The 27669-nt window shown below is 31.3% G+C and overlaps 1 protein-coding gene across 2 annotated transcripts in view; it reads left to right on the top strand.

Moving 5' to 3' along the window:
* LOC123720428 (serine proteinase stubble) overlaps positions 1-27669 on the top strand; it is a 96929-nt gene that overhangs the window by 26958 nt on the left and 42302 nt on the right. The window contains exon 3 of one of the 2 annotated variants that reach the window (XM_045677027.1): positions 27487-27567. In XM_045677027.1, the coding sequence (XP_045532983.1) occupies positions 27487-27567 (81 nt within the window). Of the gene's footprint in view, positions 1-27486; positions 27583-27669 lie in introns of both variants that reach the window. The other variant, XM_045677026.1, reaches the window with a different exon arrangement.

Genomic DNA, 27669 nt, shown 5'->3' with positions numbered 1-27669 from the left:
AAATTCTAACGCATTTTATATAAATGTAAGTGTATCTGTTTTTTATATAAGACAATAGTATTAAGAGTTCTTGCATACAAGCTTATCAACGTAGGTATAAAATATCTTAACAATGAGCTCCAGTAACCCATATCTTTTTAATTCACTTAACCTTATCGTAATTACATCTGGAGTTACACCTCCCAACAATTCCTGCAATTGTATCTTTGTGTATTATTAAGATCTGTACTGCGTACACCCACTCGTTGTCACGTCATATAGTGACTGGAACATTGTGTTTGCGCTTTTAAATCTTTACAGTAGTCACATGTTACACAGACAAAGCTGGTAATTTTTCAGCTTTCCAAATTCTAACGGACGTTTGCTAAAAATTATTAAAAACCATTTGTTTTTAATTTTTATGGGTGTGGACATAAATTCGTTTAAAGTTGGCACGTGTACTTTTATTTAAAAAATCAGTATAATTATCTCAATTTAACGAATAAATATTATAAAAAAAACTCAATTTCATTAAAAATTGTGGTTTGTTTTCGTTAAATTTTCGCATTGTATAGAAAGATCATCAAAAATCAAACCAGTGGCGCAACAACCTATGTATCAAGATTTGGCTTAAAAATCGAATCAATACAGAAATGTATTGACTTTCATATCTTTTAATAGAAAAGTACACATATCGATTTCACGGTTGAGACTCCTAAACCTGCTTCTTCTTCTCTTTCATTTATTTAAATAGAGAATTTTAAAAACTTTAATATTATTAGTCTTGCAGCTAAAATCCATATTATAAAACAAAGCCAAAACATGTTACTTTGAAAAACAAGATATATGAAACAGAAAATATAAGCACTTTAAAAATAATTTTATTTTATTTCTAGCATCCAACCACTTGTTTATACTTATAGCTTTATAATAGAGTTTTATTAACATCAGCATAAAGAAATAATATTATTGATGCTAATTAGAATTACTAACATAAAACAGAAACTTTGTGTGAGTTCCACTGATTAAAAAGGAATAAAATTTGTATAAATTAAAATGCAAGTGATTTGGAGTGGCTGTTAAGACTTCTGAATATATTATATTAATAAACACGACTGTGAATTAAAAACGATAAATTATACAAATGTAAATGGACGATGTTTTTTCAGATTTTATAAAAGATTTTCAACTTGACGAAATCTTCTCATTTCAAATTTTGTTCCGATTTTACTCGTACCTGGATAGATTTGGAAAATTCTTGTTAGGTTTAAAGTTGTTTCATAATGAAAGAGGCTACTTTTTAGTTAATTCTAATTAATATTTCTTAACATTTACATATCCCTAATGTACACATAAGTATGTCTAGGCTGTGGATACTTGAGAATATTTTAAAGTAAGAAATTTTTTATGGCCGCATGCTTTTAACATCTCTCAGCCACACTCTCAAATACACAGTGTAATTTACGCACACACACATTCACATACTATTCCACTCATATTATACTCTTTCGCACACACCTATTTACATACACATACACACGGACACCCACGCACATCTCATGCATTCACACCTACTTAAACTGTTATACGATTTTTGTTTCATAAGATTAAACGGTAATACTTCACTTTACGTAATACTTTATATTAAACATAAAATCACCCACAACACAGTGGCTATTGATCTAACGCTAGTTAGTCCCTACAATAGGTAATTTTCTCACAATCATAGTGGGTTATATTTGTCTGATAATATAAAATAATAATTGTATTATGTACGTAACAATCTGTCTTATTAATGATTCGCATTTAAGTAAGTTGATGAATTGTCCGAATTCTTTCCCATTCTTCAATGCTGAAATTTACTACACGTAGCATACATAGGATCAGATATCAACGTTATTATGGTTAATGAAAATACAAGTATCAATTTTTATCGCAACACAAAAATAACCATTTCAACCTAAACGAATGTTCGCACACGTAACTCGGAACGTTGAAATTGCTCCATTAGGTTGTATTATTGGTGTATCTACACGATGTCCTACATTCATAGATATGACTGAATAGAGACGTTAGGGAATGATATATAACGCCTGTTATCAGATCAAATGTTAAGTAAAATAAATGGCTAGACCTTATCGAGCTTTGTCTATGAAAATTATGATTTATCTTCTAATGATATAATTCTAAGCTTTCTAAAAGCTCTATAGTTTTAGTAGACTTTAAAAGGGTTCTAATTATTGGATTTGTATATTAGTGTTGTTTTTGTTATTGTTTATTAGTAAGTTTTTTGATTATTTAAACTATAAGAACAGTTTTCGCAAAAAAAAATTGTAATTTATGTCGCGATATTGATAAATAATTGTGGCATTAAGACTACATGTTATTATTCATTTTCACGTTGGACATATGCTATCAGGACTTCGCGTATACTTATATTTAATTAATCGATGTCAAGCCAATTACGATCTATATATTAGAACATAATTATAGTATATAAACGTCTTTGAACTGATGTGAGTACAATAAATATCCATCCATCTAAATTTCAACGAGAAATATTGTAAAATAGGAAGTGCATTTCTCGCAAGTGTATTCAACAGAAGGTGGAAACTAAATGAAATTCTGTTCGCTTAGCTCAGTACTCAAGTACTCTTAAAGAGCTCTAATTTTGTCTAAAGTTTACGCTTTTAAGCCTGGAATCGCATTAGTTTTTAAATGCTATCGGTGCATTAAGCGACTGTGCTATATAACGAAGGAATTTCTTAACAAATTACCATAGAATCTGATATATAAAATTATAGCTATCAATTTCTTTAAAATAAGAATTTTGGCTGGTGACTCTGAATGTGTGTGTGTTCGTTCCACGTCTGTGTACCTATGGACTTTCTATGAGCATACTTAAACAATATTAAAATTGTATTTTAATGTAATTAAATAATGAGGAATATGTATTCGCTTCTTATATGGTAGTTTCTCGTAAATTATAGTACGTTTAAATGTATATGGTCGTATCAAACAGATTTGTTAAAGAAAAATCTTATACTAAGGTAATGTACGGAAGTATCATCGGTCAGTTTCTGTTGTCACTTGCTATCTAATCCCGTCACATATTTCCCGTCTAGGAGTGTAATATTTTGAGCTGTATATCTTGGAATTATGTTATGTAAATTCCTAATAAGAAAACAACAATGATAACATAAATAAGACATACAAGATATAGGTATACAAAATACGCAAGAAGAATTCTAATACAAATTATAAATTTTCCCATAAAACACCTATTTTTTTAAACTCTGTAAAATACTTTACTTTGATAGGGATAATCTAAAACAATTATTACACAAAGCAGTCTTTTGTATTATTTCTAACCAAATAATAATTTATGATATAAATAATTTGTTTATGTATCAAATATAGCATTAATTTGATACATAAACAAATTAATGTTATATTTTGTAGCAAATTTGTATCGGGTTAAAAAGCAAATTCTTAAAGAAATATTCAGTCCATAGTAAACATGATTATTTATTAGAAATATGTGTGTACAATGACAATACTAATCATCTACAAAGAAAATTAGTCACGTTATTCTAGTCGCTCGCCATTATTGTTTTCGGGCTATTTTCATCTTTTTACTTTTTCTTAAGATGTTCTCAAGTGATTTGTTTGGTGAAAGTAATGTATGTCACGATATTTATCTTATGTTCTAACGATGTGGAAATCTCTAAATATACTTGACAATATTGATATTTTTTGTTCAATTATGCATTTACAAGTGTAATTGTAATATAGTGCTCTGACAAAATACGCATTACAAATTGAACGCTACTTTTAAATTTTTCTAAAATATAGTTTTTTAAAGGCAGCTAGATACACCCTACCATTGAAACCACTTTACATAAAAGTACCTAATGGTAGTATTAACATAATTTTGTTAATAGTAAAAATATTAGTAAAGCATTGAATATCACGTTTTTATTGCGTGAGTACTTTCATCTGAGTTATAGCGTAAAAACAAGTTGGCCGAAATAGACAAAAGAGTAAAACAATGCAATTAGACTATACGTACTTTAGTTCTTGTAATGTTTATGATAAACTTTTTATTAAAATACAGCTATGTCACTAATTATGAAGATGTTGATATTTCCCACCTTACCAAAGAGGATGTCAGGTAAAATTTGAATAACCGGAAATACTTAGAGTTTGTTTAGCACTAACAAGTTAGTTTTTACTTTAAAATAATAATAAGCCTTTTTATTTCCTGTTTTACGATAGTTGCTATATTACACTAACCAAAAATATTGATTTTTGTTAGTAGGTTAGCTTAGATCATGTTATATACATTATTTATTTATGAATTAACAGGAATCCCGGTTTGGGTAAATAAGCTGATCTTTTCAGATCATCTTCTAAGGGTTCCTTCCGCCTCTTGCCTGGTGGTCTTTTCCATTAGGTAACTCGTTTGGTCCACTTTCTGCTAGACATTGTCGCTACATGGCCAGCCCAATGCCATTTCAGTTTTAGAGCAAAAGTTAAAGCATTTGTAACTTTCGGCTCTTATCTTTGTGTGTCTTATTTTGTCGTTTGTTGAAGGTTTAATTTCAGTTGTTTTTTGTTCTATTAATGCAGTTAAGTTTTCTGTTTTTATATTATATTTATCAATGTAATCTATTTTGGCTTTGTTTTCTTTTATAATACGGATATGTGTTAGCTGTAAGATTACTAATAAATAAATAAAAAAAATCTTATCGATAACCACAACCACACGTTTGCCACGACCGAGACAAGTCTTATAAAAAATTCTCATTTTACGCGCTGCTGATCCATTGGATTGTGAATAACATTTTTCCAATTTATTGCTAAATTATGGGTTAAGATTGTTCTCTTTATTTATAATAAACTAATAATAGTATCGTAACGGAGTGGTACCCACAAAAGAGAGACATGTAGATGACAAGATGGAACGTGAACCGCTAGAGAACGCCAACATTGGAAATATTTGAAGTAAACCTTTGTTAATGAAGCTGTAAATTTATATCCGTTTGCCGATATTAAGAATATATTGGGACCTAATATAATACTTTAAGCATATTTCCTTTATATTTGGCAAGCTAAACAGGATGAAATATGTTTTTATTTATTTAATACAGTTGAATCAAATATGACATTTATAGTTTATATTTCATTAAAGGCCATAGGCAATTGTGGCATTAGCGATTTTGGTAATTTTAGTACCGCGCAAGTCAAAGGTTATGATTTAAGCCTATTGCTCGTAGATCGCTGATCTGACATATCAAGAAACTCCGAGACAATTATTGTAAAAACTGACAATTTTTATTAATTTCCGTAAATAAATCATTGGCGCTACGACCTTTTTAGGTCTAAGCCTCAAATTTCTGAATCTATTTCTTGATCATTTCAATCAATCTTATAGGCAAGTAGGTAGCCTCCTTTGTCTGACACACGCCATCAACTTTTTGGGTCTAAGCGAGCCAAACCTCTCACGATGTTTTCCTTCACCGTTCCAGCTTATGTCAACTGCGTATAACGAAAGCCGTGCACAGCCGAAGTTCAAATCTACGACATCAGGGATGAAAGTCGCACGCCAAAGCCAAAGTATTACTATACTTTATATTTACTTTATTATGTGGGATGTTTTTAGTTTTGTGGATATGTAGTAGATATGATTCAAAAATATTCACCGGCGCTGATTCTCTTAAAAATACTATCATGTCTCTCCGTAACATTAAAGCGTTAAAAGCTTTTATTCACGTCAATGAAAGCTTAAAATGTTGCATGAGCTTAATGCGTGCGTTTTTACTATATCAGCTTTTATTACACTTATCAATATGCGTGGAGTAAATTGAGAAATGTGGTTACGTCGAAATGAAATTTATAAGCCAATAAAAATAATAAAAAGGGTAATAAACGCAAATCTTGTTTTCCAATACTTAAAATGACCTTAAACACAATATATACTTCGTCTAAGGTGCAACTTTCAACCATAAGGTCTTGTGCTTGGATCCCAGCATGGTTTCTTTTTTTTCACAATTAGTTTTTGGATTTTGGCAAAGGAAAGGATCGAAATTGATCAACCACGTCTTAAAATAGACTAGGGTTCAAGGAAAGGCTGTGCCAATTCTTAAAAGGTCGGCAACGCACTCGCGAGCCCTCTGGCCTTGAGTATCCATGGCATGACTTAACATCAGGTTAGCCTTCTGCCCATTTGCCCCGTTCTATAAAAAACGGCAGCTGTGATTAATAATGCTGCTGTGTTTAATTCGTTCTAAATTCATTGAGCATACATTGGTATGAGTATATATTTCTTATAAAGATATAAGCATAGTTATTAACGGTAAAGAATGATAATAATTTGTTCTAATACAAAAATAGAATTTCTCGTGCTATATGAATTTTAACTTTTTCCTTCAATTCTTCGCTTTCTTCATAACCATTTGGCGTAATTGGAACTCAATATTATCTTTTAATTAAGATAAGTAGAATTCATAGATTGCATTTAGATTTTCTATATTTTGCGATAATTTAAAAAAATGTAATTTGGTTTCGAATCAGCAGCAATTTTTTTTAAAGTTTTGAGTTAGTTTTACCATTTATTATAATGTATATATTTATTATAATGTATTAGCAGTGTCAGCCTAGTGCGACTCCTCAATCTTGGTATTGAGAAAACATACATTCCGCCTCCAAGTCACTATAATGTTTCTGCCCAAATATGTGATGTCGAAAGAGCGAAGACCAATTTTGCCGTGACAAAGGCTTATCATAAAAAAATCGACTAGATTTTTCTCCACAGCGTCTAACCTATGGAACATCACTAAAAACCACATTAAATTTCATTTCCTACTCAGTATAAATATAATCTGAAGTAGAAAGCGCCATTTGCAGAAAGTTAATTAATTAGTTTTAAGTGTTATTAAGAAATTGCTAACACTTAAATCCCGCTGAGAAAACTTTTATATAAAATTTCTTTTCCAAGATAACCTGAGATGATTCTTAAGATTTCATAACTATTTAAATATGGGTTGTTTATTTTTATTAACCAACTGAAAAAAGCTTATTATTTTATTTATATATAGAATCCCTAATACCGACCATACGCTATGGAATTGGATAAAATTATGATCTGTATAACTTTAGGAAGTTCACAAATGTATTTGTTGTCAATATAACTTATGTCCAAGTTTTTGATATGGGTTTCTACTTCGTTATTATTTTTCATTTTCAATTTATTTATCCTTTTCAGTTGACAGTTACTTGGAATTTGACAGTTACTTGGAATTTGACAGTTAATTGGTTTAAATTGTAATAGATATTTTTTTATATATTTGTATGTAACAAATAAAACATAATATCATGTCATAGCGGAATATTAAAAAACAATCTGTAAAAACAAATTTGTATGTAAATTTGAAAATTTCAATTTCAAAAAAAAACCGGAACCGTCTTCACCTATTTTAAAATTGGAAAGAAAAATTCGGTTTTGCCAAATGTAATGCGATTCTGTTTGGCTCTAGAAAACTTTGAAACTAGCTTTTTAAATCACTTTGAACTGAATCCGATTTATGTGATCCAAAGCGTATTAATTCGAGAATTGAATTTCAAAGGCGCCAGCATTTTATTAGTCTACTTCGAATACTTTTTGGATTTTAAGTATATTTCACTTTATGAATCATACTTATAAACCCTTAATTGTTAATGAGTTAAACTGAAATTAAATAATACGTATTGTTGTCTATTTGGGAAAAGCATCTTAGTACATTCAGCGACATATTATCTTAGCGGGAATGGGATTCCCGAAGATAAAAAACTGCCAAAGTGCACGATATCTGTACTGAATCTGTGGGCTAATATAAACCAAATCAGACGATATATAAAATACATATTAGATTTATTCAATAAAGAATCATAACAAGTACAAGATACATAAAAAGAAATACAATTTATTACTACTTTAAATTTCTTAACTGATAACAAAAAAATAATCTATAAAAAAAATTGATCTTAATTACAATGTATTCGTAATAAGTACTTTTAAATGTACGATTATAATAAGAGATTAAATTATCAAAATTCCATTACAGTTTGATATTTGTATTAACAATTATCAATTATACAAAAAAAATGCTTACATTGTGAACAGTGTGTATACTGTATGTCTTTCGACATATTATGGTATTTATATATTTTGTATTAAGAAGTTTAATAGCTTACAACTGAATAAATAACTGTGTACCCTTATAAAGAATCTTCAAATCACAAAAAAAAATTATGAGGTCTTGTAATTAATGGTTTTTATTACAAATATTCTCATAAACAATTTTATGTTTAGAAAGTTTTTATACTATTTCTTCCTGTACTTTCGTTTTATGACTTCCGATGTATTAATTATATAAATTTCAATTGTATAAGTGAAAGTGATTTGGAGATAAGTCTATTGAATTAGACGCTGATTATCTATTGTGTCATAATATTGATGGCTAGAAAGCAAAAAATGTTTGGACTATTCAAGTTTTTATGATTAATTGTTAGACATTATTTATCATTAGATAGATACGAACCTTTTGTCATTATTTTACGGAAATGTTTTATTAAATCTTTTAGTTATTTTTTTTTATATTTCCGCGTAAAGAATATGTCTTGGCCTATTCACACGAGCATAACTTTAAAAACTTTCCCGAAATAAAGTCTATTTTTACGTAATTAAAATTAAAAGTTCATTCATTTCTGTTATTCTTGTACCGTACCGAAAACATTACAAAATGACGGGACCATTTTGCGCAGTCGAGTCGTTTGACACAATCAAAACCGACCCACGAACAATGGAGCTATACTTAAATACATATCGAATAGATTACACATATTTATCTTTTTTAAAAATCTGTTCGAACAGTATTTTCATAGAGTATGATACTGTACGCATTTGGTTAATGTTTTATAATGTACGTGACATTAAAAATCCTACCATAAGAAAATATTCCACCACGCCACGCCACGATGTTTTACTTCTCCGTGCGAGCAAATGGTTAATTCGCAGATAGAAATAAAGTCCATTGGTAGACAGCCGGGGATCGAACCTACGATGAATGAAAATCACACGCTGAAGATAACTAGACCAACAGTGCTCTGCAATTATAAAATTTTATTAATATTAATGTATGAATATTAAACGCAGTATTATCGTATCGGATAAACAACGATTCGATAAATATAACATGTAAACGACATCAAGGAACTCAAAGGACCGCAGAAACCGTATACCAATTTGATGCAATAGCTGATAATGTAGCTCAAAGAATAGCTTTCGTATTAATGGAATTTAATCTTTTCACGAGTGTTAAAAATTGATTTGCGAAGGTTTTTAATTCTACGGCGAATGCAAACTATCTTAATATGTAAAAAAAGTAAGTAAAATATAACCAATGGCGCTACTACCCGTCATGTCCTCAAATTTTGTGTATTAAAATTGTATGTGTGTGTTAAAAAACATTGAAAAGTCCTTTGGCCGCCGAACGCACAATGTCAAAGCTTAGAGCACGCTCAAGCCGCTAGACCAACCTACTTCTATTAATAATATTTTAACTTGGTAAATAAACGACTTCTTTTAATTATAGTTTTAAAATAATATTCCAGTAATTGTATAGCTTTATTTTATGCCATAATAATGCAAACACGTTACATTAATAGTAATAAAATAAAATGATATATTTATAAAATTAATTAAAAGCCTCCTCTGAGGCATTCCACGGTTTTCATTTTTTTTACTCTCTCCATAATATAATAGTACTGTAACTTTATTGTTCCTATATTGATACATCTTACGATTTCGCGAACGGAGTAAATTCAAGAAAGCCAGTGAAAGTTAGTAATTAAAAGCTCTCGTTACATTCGCCTTTACGATATTACATTGTGCTAACAATTGATGGCTGTTATTTATCTTATTAAAAATATATTTAAATATAAGGCTTTTATTATAGAACGCTGCTCAAACGTGAGCCCGTTTTAGGTGATACCTGCCGCCCACACTCGCAATGTCAAATGGGTCACGACCGTATTGCCAGCGTTTTAAGAATAAGTAGGCTCTGTTCTGGAAGTAGTCAAGTCTAATATATTAAGAAATACCTCTTCGGGCAGCTGGATTTGCATAGGTGACGCTGCCAAAAAGTTTCTTACGACGCTCAGAATTATATAAATGATTTACGAAGCTTTTGAAAATACTACTTACTCCACTGACGTGAGACTCAAGGTGAATCTTTTGATAAAATAAATATATATAATAGATCTTCCGACAAAGTAATTTGTATAAAAATAATAATAATTGATTATGTTGCATCGCAAAAGGGATATGGAACCTGCTAAATAATGAATCTACAAATTTAATATTAACTAAGGTTTGCCTAATCGATACTAAATATTTAAACTACAAGTAGTTATCTTATCGTGGTTCATGTTCACTTTTTACTTTTTGTTTTTTATGTATCTAGTATCATTTTAGTTTATATTTTGTTCCTGTTTAGTTTTTTCTTTATAACTATGTTGCACTATTTACCTACCGTATTTTAATACATTTTTTTTCTTTACTCACAGTGGTTGTCTGGAAGAGATCGCACGAAAGCGATAACGCCACCAGTTGCCCTCCTATTCATTTAATTATGTTCAATTTTTATATCATTTAACGAAGTGTTAATAAATAAATAAAATAGTTTAACGTCAAAATTTGTAGTCTTGTGTATTTCATTGAATGAAATTCAATTTTATATCAATATAAATAACACGATGAAATATTGTGGCTCACAAATTGATGACATGAAAGTGAGCCTCCTGCTCGTTTCCCCCCCCCCCCAATTACATAACAGATAAAAAAAGACAAATTTCCGCATTTTCTTCACTGACCATTTTTAGGACCTTTCTGTTTTGTCGCCTCTTAGGCAAGTAGGCGATCAGTCCTAAGCTTGACACACTATCGGCGTTATGAGTCTAAGGTAAGCCGGTTTCCTCACGATGTTTTCCTTCACTGTACAAACTCATGTTAAATGCGCACATAGAAAGAAAATCCATTGGTGCACAGCCCGGGATCGAACCTATGATCGACCTATGAACATATGATATAACCTCAGGGATGAGAGTCCCACGCTGAAGCCACCAGGCCAACACTGCTCGATTGCAGCTGCTCGGTTGATTCAAATACCTAAATATAATGTATTTCAAATAGAAATACGTATTAATATTATATTTATTGGTAAGTTGGAGTTGCTTGGTCAATAGTAATTTTAAAATACCGAAGTAGGTTTTATATTTATTATTAAAAAATAATTCTGACGAAAACAGATAAACATCATGAACTCAGTCAAGCCAATTTGGTTAGAGGCATGGTAATTAATGTCGAGTTCAAAACTAGCTAAATATTAATTAATTTGATACATTTTAAAATTCTAGTTTTATTTGTATTAATTATATATTTTGAAGTATTAATAACGTTGTCCTTGGAACGGTATACAAACTTAATGTTTGGTATGTAAGATTACATTTTATTGACGGTTCATATTAATCGAGTTCCGAAAATAACGCTATTTGTTTTATTAAATTCAGTATATAATTCCACAAATCGTCCTATAGGGATAATGGTATTAAAGCTAGTTTTATTTTTGTTAAACAGGAAGGTCATAAGATATTAAGTTGTACCGCTGCCCATGGACGCTGGCAGAAGGCTGGAATCTAAGGCCAACCTATGTCGAATTAGCTTGTACCCTACCATAGAAATGACTTAATAAATATTTACTCAAATTGCTGAAATTTACAAAACTTTGCTTTAATATAAATATATAAATTTGCACATGTGGTTGGTTTTAACAATTATATGCGTTAAACTTGTAACTGTATAAAGTTTATTTTATATTTTACACGTCCATAAAATTTTCATTGCTGATATTGTCACAATAGTCTGTGGTGCTTTGGTCTTCATGTACACTACAGACATTTACAAATATAATTTGTATTTATTATACATTTATACACGATTGCTTTTTAGATACTTCTAATAAATGAGATCCACATCAAACAGACAGTTTTCTTCAGTCCCTAAATTTACAGTTGTTTTGACAAATTATCTTATTTAAAATATTTTGACGAGGGTAACACCAAGCCCAATTATGTTAAATATACTTTTTATATAAGACAGGTAATGGTGGGACTTTTACGACTTCCACAGATTATAGTATAATATTTACGTATTACGTTTATAGGGTATTTCATCCTACATTACATTTGCATATAGAACGAATGGACAAAACAGTATAAACATAATGGTAACTGCCCTTTCCATACTTTTAGAACTGGGTCACTTCGATATTTTTAGCTTTGTACAAACAGAGCCTCTTTGGGCTTGGAAGTTAGAGTTTGGAATAGAAAAATAGTACGTAATGAGCGTAAAAAGTTTTATATTGTATTATAATTACAATATTCTAAACGAAATTAAACTTGTCTCAACTCCAGAAGGAAAAAAAACCAAGTGGAATTTAATAAAAAAATATGTTTAAAACAATAATTAAAATATATGCTTTACATATATATTTGACAGTAACCTCGGTAAAGGGAAAACAAACCTTATAGGACCGAAGGCAAGGTCGTGTCAAAAAGTCATAACCTTAAATAACGTGTAACGTGTAACCTTTCAGGGTACGTTGTTTTCTTGAAGACCCTTATGTAGTACCGGTTCGCAAATACCTTCCCTGGCAGCTGGTTCCACAAAGAGGCGAACGCCAGGCGTAGAGGAAAGCATAGAATACGAGATCTTGAAACACCAAGAGGCTGGTATCGAGTATCGACTGAGAGACATTCTAATTTGTTCTAAAGCTTCGAGAATGAACGCGGTCACATTATTGAAAACGTGTATAACATGCCGATGCCGTCATTTCCATTTACTAATCTTGTTTTTTATCTGTGTTTAGAAATTAAATACCACATAAAATGTCACCCAGTAGCAATTACGAAATAATTAGCGAAATGATACTTTCTGTATCGATTTCCGATAATTGAAGCTGTAATACTAGCCCGCGAAACTCGCAATAAAATCGACACTTTACTACTTAATCAAGGAAATTATATACTTTCACTTCGCCATACTTAAAATATATGTAGATCCAGTATACATATATGGTTATAAAGTTGGTAGATGTAATTAGGATTATATTGGCAATAATATGGAAACGTTGTGCTTTTATTAGATTATAAAAATAACCTCTAAAATGTATCCAAAAGTCTAGGGTTGTCTTATTGCGACTTTCAACCCTTAGGTCGTAGGTTTGATCCCGACTATGAACCAATGGAGTTTTTTTCTATGTACGTATTTTACATTCACTCAAACGGTAACCACTATGAGGAAATTGGCTTGCCTTAGATCCAAAAAATCGACGTCAGGCACAAGACAATGATCGCCTATGCTTATTAGATTGACAAATGAAAACATGAAACAGATACAGATATCTGAGGCCTAGACCTAAAAACGTTGTAGCGCTGCTGATTTATTTTCAAATGTTTCTAATAGTTTCTTCGTGTTGCTGTAAAAAATTGGTATGTAAAGCATACATGTTCTGATTAGGAAATATATACTCAAGTACATTCTATTGTACCAAGTATATCATAAAACGGTCATAATTGTTCTATTCCAAACTAAGATTTTCTGTTTTCACAAATCTAATTTGACTGACATAAACGAGAAGAGAAAAGAAATGCTTGCGTCTACTCTCAATTTATCCATTCTGTGTTAGTGGTGAGAATATAGAATATTTTCATTTATTTCGATTTCTTTGAGAACTTTCTTAAAAATTGCGCTTTGTTTCGCAAATCTCAGTATCAATCTAGACTGTATAGAACATTAACTTCAATTTTGATTAAGTGTAATTTGTGTTTGTGCTGAGAAAAAGAAACGATAAAAAACAATTGACGGTCTTAATTGAAACAGACTCAGTCTCTCAAGCTGTAAAATTAACCGATTAATAACCAAAAGGCTACGCTATTATTTTTTGGAAGGATTTCGCTTGTACTGTCTATTGTTGATATTCAAATTCAAATTCATTTATTCATATAGGTAACACAATGTACGCTTATGAACTTTAAAAAAACAAATATACTTCTAATTTTACGCATACTACCAGTTCTCAAATCAAGAGCGTAGAACGGATGAGATGTCTCCGCCACTCTTTTTAATCGCCAAGTTTTTGTTTTACACAACGTTTGTAAGAAGCTGCAACCATTACACCATGTTCCAGATAACATCTTAAGTAATAAATACTACTGAATTAAATTAAAAACAAAGATTTGTCCTCTATCAGCTGGAGGCATGGTGAAATAGGAGCACGCACTTACATTTTCGTGGGAACAACACTCACTCACTACATACGTAGTCGAAATAACTAATATCACCGCATACACGAATTTAAGTACGACAAGTCACAAGTTGATAGAACCTATATAGTAGTAGATAGAGTAGATAGTAGATAGAAATTAAGCCCCATTTAAACCACACTGCACCACCAACACTCGCTCTAAACGGGATGCGGTAACAATGGAGCCTTGCCCCTCAATGTCACACAGCCCCGTCAGTCCAAAAAAGTTGTTTCATCGAAAATTTAACGCAGTATTATCGAAGATTATACGCCACATACTACCAGTAAGTTATCAAATTATATTGTTCGTCTATCCCTTATTTTGCGCCTTCGCTTTAGAACACGAAGTTCAATCAAGAAATAAAACAATCTTGAGCTTTGAGTGCAGTGTCTAAAACGGTACCAACTTTCCAGCCCTGGCTAGGCACTTAAATTGCTTTATTTCATTCTAATAATAAATCCCTTCGATGTAAAAAAATATAATTATTCCACGAAGAAATGATTGCAGACTATCGTATACGTGTAACAAGCTTGAAGCTTTTTATAGATCACAGATGAAGAACGGCTAGAACAGTTCATGGACTATATAACTAAACCTATTTATTGTAATTGTGATTGTTAATAAGGTTTGCAATAAATTAGTTCATATAAATTATACACTAGTATTACCTTAGATTACCAAAAGAATTCGTAGTATGCGAATAAAATTTGTTAATTTTATGTAAAAATGACTAGCTAATCATTAAATAGGTATATTCAAGCGTGCGCCAATCTTAAGTCATCATACTTTACATATTCAGGTACAATTCATTCATCTTTGGCTTTAATAACCGTGGTGGATAAGTGCATTCTTTTATTGCTGTTTATTGCGGCTTATTCAAATAATCATTAATTAAGTAATAAACTTCTAGTTTAACTTGTGACTCAAATATATTTCAAAATTAGTTATATGTTATTATTTCATACGTTTGTGACAGAAAATACCGACGCATAGATAATCATTCACTTTTCCAGCAGTTATTGGTCTGTGACGAGATTTCATCGGTAACTCATAAAATGTCCAAGCGTTTAACTTAATATGGCAATACAGCACGACATATGAATTGAATTTATAAATCTTCAACTGGAGGAGAAATAGCGATGTGTCTAAAAGTGATCCCATTTGCCCTTTATATCTTTGTATTTGGACCGGATTAAATTAATTGGAGAAATTACTAATGTCATTAATTTTCGATACATTTTAATAATAATTATTTTTATTAATTAATTAGATTCAGTAAAGCAAAGCAAGAGTACAACATAGCTTTGAATTTTCGTGCATAAAGATATATGACGATAAAAAGAGATTAAGATTTACTTTTTAAACTGCATACATATATATATATATATTTAGTAATAGATTTTCCAAGCTTTTAGGTTAAATAAATACAGTTTGAGTAAAAATGAGCAAGAAACGAATTTCATACTAAACATAGACATTATTTTATTGACAGCGCAGTTGTTCCTCGTCAATAAAATATTTGAATTTGGAAGTCGACAACACAAAAATCGATGTAGTTCTGTACTCTGTAGTCTTGAGAAAGAAATTAGTCTATGGGTTACGCAGACTCGATGTACTCTTGAAAGATCTTTTTACTTACCATACGGTCAAAGCTCCCTTACTTTCGTTAAAAATTCTTCATTCCTCATAGTTTTTAGTTTAGGAATACTTAAAACTGGTTAGGAAACTTTCCATGGCTATGTTTAGTTATATCTTTATATGGGGACTTACTGGGAACATTGACTTATTGCTTTTCATCATTGATTGAATTCGTAATTCTAAACTCTGTTAGGGACTATACTACGCTTCATCCATTTTCAGATATATTTTTTTATTGCAATCTGCAATCAATGTCTTTTTACTGCTTCCAAAAACAGAGAATTCTCTTCTCAGAATTAGTATGATTAGTAAAAAGTGAATCAAAATATTAATATACTATAAGTAATATTCCTTTGTCTAATCTTTTATGGTAGTTTATTTATTACTTCATTAACGCACGTCACGTATATGCTAAAATGACAGCTACAGACTACTATAAAAAATACATTTTTTACTACAAAGCGCGACTATAAACTGTGGCATATTCCAATTTCCACTTATCTGTGGTTGCGTCTATTTGGCGCCATTCATACTTTTCATTTGTAAATCATAAAGTCAATATATCGATTTCGATAAAGCAGTATATAAAACTAAAATAGTATTTCTGTCACAGGCTTACAGCAGCCATGACATTTTCCCTACCGTATTCCTAATATATAATATGGCCTCTATAAAATAAACCCACAAAGGCTTTTATCAGGCTATTCGGGTCAACGCGCCGGAGGCTGTTTGCAAATGACTGGATACTTAAAAAGTAACGATTTATTGAATAAATTTCAAATTAAATAGTTTCTTGATTGTGTAAACACGAAATGTTTTGTTTTGCCGAATTATTACTATTAGCTTAAGATTCAGAGATTGCTATATGAATGATAATTTATCTTTGTATATATATTTCTAGTATGTGTATATGTCATTGAACTCCTCTTAAACGGCTGGACCGATTTGAATGATTTATTTTTGTATGCGTTTGGGTGGCGCCCTGGATGGTTTAGATTCAATTCGGCTTTTCAGTATCTAGTTAAATAATTGTATAGATAAATATCTATATAGCAAATCAACAGCTGGTAAATGTATAAATCTTCTGTGCATGTGTTCGTAAGTTGACAAATTTTGATGAAATTTTTTGTGTGTTCAAGAGTCGAGAGTAATTTACATTGTTTTTTGTGTACACGACAACGTCTGTCGGATCCACTAGTATGACATATATTTTAAAGATTTACTATATAAAGAGAAAAACATTAGATTAGTTATTTAGTTACACAGACGTTAATATATTCACAAAAGACTTGCATGGTTCTTAATCTTGATAGCTGGCTTGTAATTATTAAACCGATATATGTCATCAACATACATATAATAGCAGACCTACGTAAAATAAAAATCATATACACATATGAAAACGAAGTGTCAACGAAGGTTTTTTCTCTCAATGCCAGAAGACTCGCGAGTGCTTGCCGGCCTTTTAGGAATTGGTATGCTCTTTTCTTGAAGTTCCCCTCGGAAATACTTCAATGGGCACCTAGTTCCAAATAGTGGCGTTGCACGGCATAAACTTCGACGTTACATGTATAACCTATCAGAACACAAACTTCGTCGAAGATTTTCAGATTCACGAATTTGGTTTAAAACAATAAATTTAAATGAAAGGTAAATAAATACAGATTAAGGAGCTTCTAACTCAGCAGTTGCAGCTTATTAGCATCAAACACTTAATGCCGACACCATTTGACACACAAAGACATTTGTCAACACATAGAAAGCCGGACCATTGATATGTCAACGTCAATCACTTGAGAAAGTTGAGACGGGCAAATTTACGCGTCAAAACTGCAACATATCTCGTTTTGGCTTCAAACCGCTAGATGTGTCTCCGGCGGACATGGTTAAGGTACGCTTGTTACGCTTTTTGACTTGTGTTAGCATCTCATAATTATATTAGTAGTTGCTTTTGGTCCATATTTATATGAAGAATATAAGTATTCTCGAAACCATAAATGATTGATTGATTTTCGAACAATAATATTAAATTTCAGAAGGTTAATTGTCAGTTGTCAATTTAAATTGAGGTTCAATCTGTCAATTATGTCTGTATAGTTTGATATTGAGAGACTGATAACACGACGTACGTCTGTGATCTTCATATTGCAATTGTTTTCTAACATATCACTTATTCCAAATTGTTATAAAGTTGAAGTTTTCGTTCCTAAAATATTTCGAGTAACATAATCAAAATGTCACCGAAAGCAGAGTTCGTATATGTAAAATACTTAGGTAGATATCCGTATCACCTTGACGTCCGGCATTCCACCAGCTGCCCACTAAAGTATTTCCGAGCCAAATCGACTTAGAGTTTTTCAAAGGAATTCAATTATTAAAAGGCCACACACCGAGCCTTCTGGCACTGTAAGTGTCCATGGGTAGTGGTGTTACTTAATATCAGGTGAGCGTCCTACCGGCTTCTTATATAAAAAAAGAAATGCCGTCCAAGATGTCAATTAACTTAGAGATAGCGAATAAAAAAGAAATGAATTAATTGTGGCCTTACGAGAGATCGTGTAACTTCCGTCGTTCACACATTACGTTTAGTTATGCATGTCGCCGATATAACCAGTTCTTGTCAAAGGTGAATGCGATCAAGTAAAATTAATTCGCTTATTTTTTGACTATATCTTAATTAGTTCGTCTAGTCCTCATGAAAAAGATATAATTAATTTATTTTCAATATTTTTTTTATTTCTTAGGCTATGTAAAATTACAGTAAGGAGGAACAAAGATCAGCTGGTATATATATACAAAAAGGTTCAAATATTTACAAAAACAAAAAGATTTTTATTCTTTTCGTAAATATTCGGCTATGCTGTGTGAGTGTGTGAAAGTGAGGTTATGTACGTGAGGGTGTGCTCATGATGAAGGTGATTTAGCGCTATAGATGTTCTTATTATTCTTACATTATTATTAATATAACAGAAATCGTATTAATACAAAATTTAAACTGAGAAATATTTTACATATAAACACATGATAACAACTGCTTTATATCAAATTATAATTAATGAATTCAGCCCGTGTCCAACTAAATATATCAGTCTCAGATTCAGGATCTTAATGCATATATAATAATAGTAAGAGTTTTTATATAATGTGCTGTATATTGTTCAGGAAACATCTAATGCAATTTTATATTCAGTGTCGTAATTATTAAATTGCTAAGTATTATGAATCCATATGAGTTCCACGTTATCAAATCAATTTACTGATCGACTTCTATTAGTTAGTTATAGTTATATCTATATAGTAATTTATTAAAAACGATTATTTTCTCTGACAATGATTTAAAATTAAATGTCATTGTTTTTAAAACAAGCTCGGCCAGATATATATTGAAGATGTAATCATGTATTTTTTTTATTATTATAAACGTTAATTAAATTGACAACTCAGACTTGATATTTTAAATTAACCTGCCGTGTAATTTTAAACAATTATCATGGATTTTTACAAATATCTAACTTACTACTATATTGGTGATATAAACATTTACTTTCAACCGCTCGATATAAAACAAGTCGTGCGTTTTGGTAATGGCAACTCGATAAAAGCGAAAGTGGTTTATTGCTATAATTTTATTGTAATTTTATCGATACATATTACTACTACTTTGTATCAATTTAAATTAAGCTTAATGGTCCAGCTACTGTTAGTTGCACTTCAATTAATGATTCTTTATTACTTTTAATAGACGTCTGCTGTTTGAACGGAGTTTAATATTTCTTTTACGATAGCTTTATCAGTTTGAAGTATACACGCTCGCGGCGTTGTTTAACCAAAAAAGCTTGTTAAGGGATTTGTCTTTACATAAATTGTGATCTATAGAAAAATTCCTGTATATTATTGTACCACTTTATCGATTAACAAGAAAACATTAAACAAATGTAAAATTTATAAAACATTACATTGTGCAATAGGCCTCATCGTTAAAGAGTTTTTTGTTCTAAGCGATATCATTAAAGCAAGGATGAATATTTTAATAACATTTACTAAAGAGTCGCAGTATAAACCTGGATAATTGCTTAAAGTAATTACTACATGGCACAATAATGAATGTATTTAAAAGCAAAAACATGTCGGCATATTTAGAACGATACACTTTGGACCTATTTGAGTTAAAAAGCTAAATATTATTTTTAATATAAACGTTGCGTACAACACAATGAAAAATAACACCGTGGCGCTACAACCTTTTTAGGCCTCAGATTTCTGTATCTGTTTCATGATCATTTGTCAATCTAATTAAAAGGCCGGCACCGCACTCGCGAGCCCTCTGGCATTGAGAGTGTCCATGGGCGGCGGTATCACTTAACATCAGGTGAGCCTCCTGCCCGTTTGCCCCCTATTTTATAAAAAAAAAAAAAAGACAAAAGGCGGCTACTTTATGGGTCAGCCAGATTTTTTAAAATATTTATTTTATTTTATTCAAAGTGGCGTGTATGTTTTTGGTGAGCTTAAAAGCTAAACAAAATAGATACACAGAAGGATAAAGACGCAAGGAAGAAGTGGCTATTTGATACCTTCTTCTTTCCTTGCATCTGTGTAGTTTATTACATACATATACGAAAGTTGTTAATTATAAATTGTTACAATACAAGCTTTTTCTAATTGTTATAAATTATACAGGGCAAGTGATGATATTAATTTATCAAATATTTCACGTTTAATATAACCCGGAGTCTCAGTTTAGAATAATATACTTAAAACTAACATTATATATACAGAAAAGCCGGTTTCCTCCCGATGTTCAAGCGAATGTTAAATGCGCACATAGAATGAAATTCCATTTGTTCATTAGCCGGGAATCGAACCTTCGACCTCAGGGATGAGAGTCGCATGCTGAAACCACTAGGCCAATACTGCTCATATTGTGTTTATTAGTATAGATTACAGTCCTTTTATTATCCTTGTAGCTTAAAAAGTAAGTAAGTAAAGATTCATATTTTTATTACTCAAAGACAAGCTATTATTGAATACTCAACTGTTTTGTTTATCTTGGAAAGTGGATTCTAGTGAAGAAATAACAAGTCGTCGGCAGTTACTCTCTTAACACCAAATATTATTTCAGAAATGTATGTTTATTCTAGAGAAACAATTTGACAACATACGGAGTTCAATTGTTTTTTTAATTCTTTTTCTATTTCTTGCTGAATTCAAACGTAGATAAAATGAAATCCATAGACATTTAATCTATGCTCCGAAATCCACTTCACGGCTTAATCAGAGCGGTTATTTGAAATTAGAATTGCTCACCACTTCAAACATAGAGTCTACATTCGATTTGAAACGGAGCAGATTTTCTGCTGCGTTTTCAATTCAATGATGGATTATTGCCAGTGTTTGTTGATTGATAACTACGATTCATGACTGCGAGATTTCATTTGTCGGCTCAATCAATTTGTACTTGATTGCCGCGTAATCAGCACTATGATAGTATAATTAAGTTGCTATTACTCCGTATTTCTCTTTGATCTATGATAGAGTTGATTAGAGGACTATGGAGTTGATTGACATATGGTATTAGACTGGGTGTCTGGGGATCCTTGGAGTGACGTTTTGACAAGTTGAGTCTGGTTTTTATATCCGACATACATCTGTATCCGACGACATGAATATAAAAATCTAAGACTTAGTTATTTTTTAATTAAAACCGGATTTTACATAAGAGGTACAAGCCATATCTTACTTAGTAAAGGCTATATTTACTCTATGACCTAATCATCACCATTAATGCGTTGATTAGTTCACATGGCTGTCCACCTTGATTAGATTTAGACCCTTTGCATGCGACTTATCATTTCTTTTGCAATTTTCATATAAAAATCTTTAAACGTAGTCAGTAAACACACATGGACCATTTTGGGACAATACTACGGTAATTATAAGTTTTCATCTTAATTGGTTAATTGTCGCTGTATGATCTTAGTTAACAGCAGTGCAGTGTGATATGCCTATGCATAACTTACTAAAAATATGAATAACCATTATAAAAAAAACATATTTATCTAATTATAAATGAAAGTGGAATCCTTTTTATTATTTTTCATGACTTAGACTTAGATGTCGTTTTAAATCTCTAGATGGGTTACGTGTATAAAAATATATATGCAAAGTTATAAATAAAAACCTTAGTTTGGGGGTTTTAGAGACAAATTACACTATATATACTCTTCCGAAAACTATATTCTTGAAATCCCATCTCATAACTCTTTCAATCTTGGCGAATCCTTTAAAGTCTCTGTAACGAGGCTATGGAATTCACTGCCCGTCCCTATTCGCTTAGCTCCTTCTCTATCTTTCTTTAAATCTCTACTGTATAAGCATTACCTGTCCAAATCGTATTCCTAACTTTCGTACTAACTGATCTGAAATTATCGTGATTCATGTGCACTTTTTCTTTTTTTGTGTTTTTTTATTATTGTTCACTGTATATATGTTTTAATTGTTCTGTTCCATTGGTTTTGTCTATATGCCTTATGTATTTTTCACTTCCTGCTTTACCTAATTCTTTTTTCGTTACATTAGTTGCATGGAAGAGATCGCTCGAAAGCCAGTTGCCAGTTTATTGTATTATGTCAATAGTACTATTTTTCTGTTGTTCCCAGTGTTAATAAATAAATAAAATAAACCAGCCATGTACAAGTATACAATACAACCTACTTACAAGGTATTTAAGCTTTTGCAATACCCTATATACCACCTTTCTCCATTCACGCGTAAAGATTGTAAGGATAACGTGTGCGAAGGCTTTAATAAGCACAGCTAGACGTTAATTTAACGTTAATGTACAAGCTTTTGACCCGGAGTTTGACGAGATAATCTGATGTACGCCATTCATCTAATATGATGGAAAGTTTTGTTATAGGGAAAGTAAATATATACCAGTCCTAATGTGTTTGTAAAGGTTTATTTAAAAAAAGAATTAACTTCTTATTAATTGTTTGTGCAAACAACTGTGTGTTAAATGTTTGCGTTAGTTAAACAAACCTGACTAATAATTGCTTTATCATACAAGAGCAGTGTTGGCCGAGAAGTTTGTATTTAATTCCTTTCCGTACACATACATATTTAACAGACTGAAATAAGTATAGCATAGCTTCGCTGTCCGTGGACTGATTTTGATAATCATTGCCTTTGGGACCGACATCTAAAAACTATATTTAAAATGAATTACATGCCCATTGTATATAAATTAGAATTAAACGTGATTTATGTATTTTATAAGGCCATATTTATATTATTAATATAATTTTGGAGTTACAAATATAATTATACTAAAAATATAGCCAAAGACGGAACACATAATATATATTCATAGGTTTAAACTTTTAAGAAACATAGGAAGGAAAACAAAAATAGATTAAATATTAATAACTAAGAATACTAAATGTTTGTGTGTTGTATGATGTTATGTAAGTTAGGGTGTGTTTGTGGGTTATTTGTGATACTGGTTATTTAGCGCTATGGATATTCGTAATACTGCTTTTAAGAATCGGCGTTAAATTGTGGTCGATGTATGTCCAGGCTGCGCGAAACAAAACTGAACTTTTTTCAAAGTTAAGAACGTGAAACAAAACACGACTACGAGCCTAATAGGCAGAAACAAGGGAGTTCAACTTTTCTAGTAGTGTCTAAAGTGGCAATTTTAAAATGTCACACTGCATACGTATCAAACTTAAAAATAATAAATTTAATGAAGTTGTTATAATTTTTTTAAATTTTCTCTTTGTGTACTGTGTCACTAGGTGACCGAACCAAGCAACAATATTCAAGAATACTTGTAACGTATGTATAGTATAATATGCACTTTGTTACAGTTCACAGGTAGAAAGTTTATTTTTTGCAAAACTAATTTTTGTACATCCTGGATAAATATTTTTTTTATATAATTAATTATGGCTAAACTGATAATCTAGTTACTATACCCCTAACTAAATTGAAGCAAATGTTATTCAGTGCGATTGTATCTAGTAAATAACTGCAAAAGTACCTTTATTTCGAATTTGGATTGAACCTTGACGTTTGTTTTTGTTTGATCACATGTACTGAGAAGCTCTCCGAAAACTTAAAAGAAAAAAAATCCAAATATAACGCAATGTTGATTTTATTATTATTATATTTTACTACGGCCCTGATTTCGCTTAGTCAGGTTAGTGGTTCAAGGCCTCGTACGCGGAATTCTTTCGTTTAAATAGGGATAACACATAAGTCCTTTTTACTGCAAAATATCGTGTTGTGGCGTAGGATCGGTAGGTATGTAAAAATCGTAAGTGAAATATTGTAGTGGCGTATTTAAATTAAAAATAGTCGGTATTTCTTTGGTATGATTTCGGGGCTAGTTATTCTATGACACGTTTACAGACAGATGGACGGTCCAGATCCTAAAAGTTAGGACGACCATGGACACTAATTATAGTGCCCATGGACGATTCGAAATTAACCAGCAACCGGAAAAAAACTTCCATCTAGTAATTTTCGTTTTACGTGATACATTATCGTTGTAAATAATATATAATTCGTCAAACGAGCTCGATAACTCTAATGTTAATGATAACATTGACACTTCGGGTAAAATCTAAAAACTAACAAGAATAGAAGGTATTAAAAAAAGTAATTACGTAAACTTTACTTATCACAAAACATCACGGCTATTTTACAGGATTGGTACAAATTATATTTTAGGTTTAATAGACAGGAGGCAAACCAGTGGGCTTCACTTAGTGTTATGTGCTTCTGAGGTAAAACTATGACACGTGTATGTCGAAATTCAATACAATTTTAATGTTAGGCAGAATTAGAACTGAATCGCGGTTTTGAATACTTGGATACTTGCAATACCAGGTGTAAGTGCATACTGACCATTTAGGTACGCTCTAGAAAAGCTGGAACCCTTGACTTGTTTAAGCTTTCGGAATATTGAGCACACCCCACATACACCTAACTTCACACCATCACACCACACATTCGAATTAGGTATTACTTAGTTAAATGTATTTAATAATTTTAATTCATTTTTTCCGTTCGTAAATTTCTGAACATTTTTGTATTATGTATGCCATCTTTGGGTATGTATTTAGTATAATATTTTTTGTGGTATATATTTTATGTTAGAAGCATTGTGATATAAATAAAATAAAAATAAAATTTCTCTAAAGTGATATCTGCGTATTTGAAGACTGGTCGAAATGTTTATTTTCATTACCAAACATTGATATGGGACTGAGCGTGTTTTGCTTGAGATGAAATACTGACTTTCACCTTTTGTAATATAAAACTGATTGATACTCTGTTGTCAGCATTCTCAATTTTCAGCTATTGTTTGTGATATAGAGACGAGCATGACGATGTGATGTGAACTTGGCTATTTTCTTTTCTTCTATTTATTTAATCTAACTTCTTTTGCTATAAATATTACTGAAATTCTATCAAGTATTCGTATAAATACGTTATTTATTACAAATTTATTCATGAAATATTTGTGAGTAATGTGATCGGAATGGGTGTCTTCGAACTTATAATAAATTTCCGATGAACTTGTAGAACAAATTTCGGATCCTTTGAAATTGGATTGGACCTTAAGAATAATTTTATTTGGCTAAGTTTGGGAACTTCAGGGTAATATTCAAAGAGAAATAGGTTTTTGGTAAACCAGCTTTGACATATTCTTTGATACGGTATTGTTGGGAAAGTTCAGCGGCTTTTAGGGTCGATTTTATAAGTTATTCGAATTGGCATTCCAAATATTTTCCTTTTAAGGATAGAATTTAGATTATATCTTTTATACTTTGTAATCCAAACCCTCTCACAAGAGGGTCCTACAACCATTATATGTGTGGTATTTTATTACTACTATTGAAATTAAGATTGGCATGTATGTTAGATTCTTTTTGAAGATGTATCAGGTACAATTAAAGAGTTAAAATGTCCATACACAGTATAGGCAACTGCGGAGCCGAAAATCCTTTATTTGTTTTATTTATACCCAACTAGAACACGTATAACAAAGAAGAAAGAAACTAGTTATAAAATTTGTATGTGTGGCCTCGGTTATAATTCAATTCCCTATTTTCAGTTCAAAATAAATGCTAAACTACTTACGAACCATCAACAGATAAACCTCTATGACTTTGACATACAATTTGACACTTAAGTCAATCTATTGGTAAGTGGGGAATGAATTGGGAACTGTCAAAATCATTTGTATACCTTTTGTCATTTGTTTTGTAATAATTCGTATGTACAAATAAAATCTACACGTGCCAAGTTATTACACGAATGTTTTCCTTGTCCTAGTTATATAAAGTTATCCAACCTTATCACTTGGTAAGTATTCAGTATTCGCAGTCGCTTTCGACTTTATCGCTCCACTCTAATAGCAAAATACCCGATACGTAAGTGGGCCAAGAAATATAGGCATTTGAATAAGGTGAATAAATCTTTGAGGCGCTTCGTGATTATCTATAATTGCTTGGAATAGGTGAGAGAGGTGTTGTGATTTTTGTGCCGATTTTCCATTGTTTAGTGAGTGGCTGTGCATTGAGATTTGTTTACACTTTATTGCACGTACAAGAGAACATTAAAATATAAATTAATACATTGTGAAAGGTGCTACTTTATTATTACTAAGCTTTTACCGATAAAACGAATTAATAAAAAACAATGACATACAATTTGAATAATAAAAATCATGAGGATAAAAGTTATTGCAAAATATTGTTTTAACTATTAAGTTTATTTTAGAACAGCTGGGAACCTGAAATTGGTATTTTTTTATTTAAAACGGTTCCCAAATCTTACACATTGTAATGTGTCAATATATAATCAATAAACTTTCACTGAGTTTACTTAATGTCCTATAAGCCCTAGATGGGGCAGAGGTGTGTCCACAATGAGTCTCCATCGCGTTCGGTCTTGAGTCTCGTATTTCACCTTACTCCAAGTTTTTCCGGCTTTTTTGCCGCGTTTGCTACTATACTCGTACCTCCGGTTACGTTGCGGGTTCCAATCAAGTGAGAACTTGGGAATATGATTTGGATCTTCGTAGTGTGTGGCCTATCCAATTCCATTTGTGTCGCTTGATCTGGGTGACCGGTGTTTCTCGGCAGATTAATAAACACATTTTTATTTATATTTTTTAAACACATAGTGACAGAGTGTTCTCTCACTGAATTTTCAGGCTGATACGCTGTGCGAGAAAGGTGTAAATGGTATTGTCTACCAAACAGTTTTTTAATTATGTATTCTATGGAATAATCGTTATTTACGACATAATTATTGTTCAATGTGACTTTAATTATTTTTAAACAATTTCATTTGATTGATTACAATGTTTATTAATAAATATTAAACGCAAAGGGAAGGAAAGAAATGATTTTTTTTGTAATACTCATCATCTAATCTCGTTGGTTTCAGGTGTGGTTGTGATGTCATGGTGGTGGACAGTGGCGCTTTTCGCGGTGTTGCCGGTCCGCGCCGCGCCCAGAGCGGCATCCGGTGAGCTATTTTACAGTAAGCATACTGCACATCTATTTTTCATACTTAATTCTTAGAACCCCACTTCTAAGTCACCTTTACTTCGTGTACTTAGATTAATTA

This window comes from Pieris brassicae, chromosome 2 (genome assembly GCF_905147105.1).
Source record: "Pieris brassicae chromosome 2, ilPieBrab1.1, whole genome shotgun sequence".
Taxonomy (NCBI): Eukaryota; Metazoa; Arthropoda; class Insecta; order Lepidoptera; family Pieridae; genus Pieris; species Pieris brassicae.
This window is presented reverse-complemented; position numbering and strand designations above follow the sequence as displayed.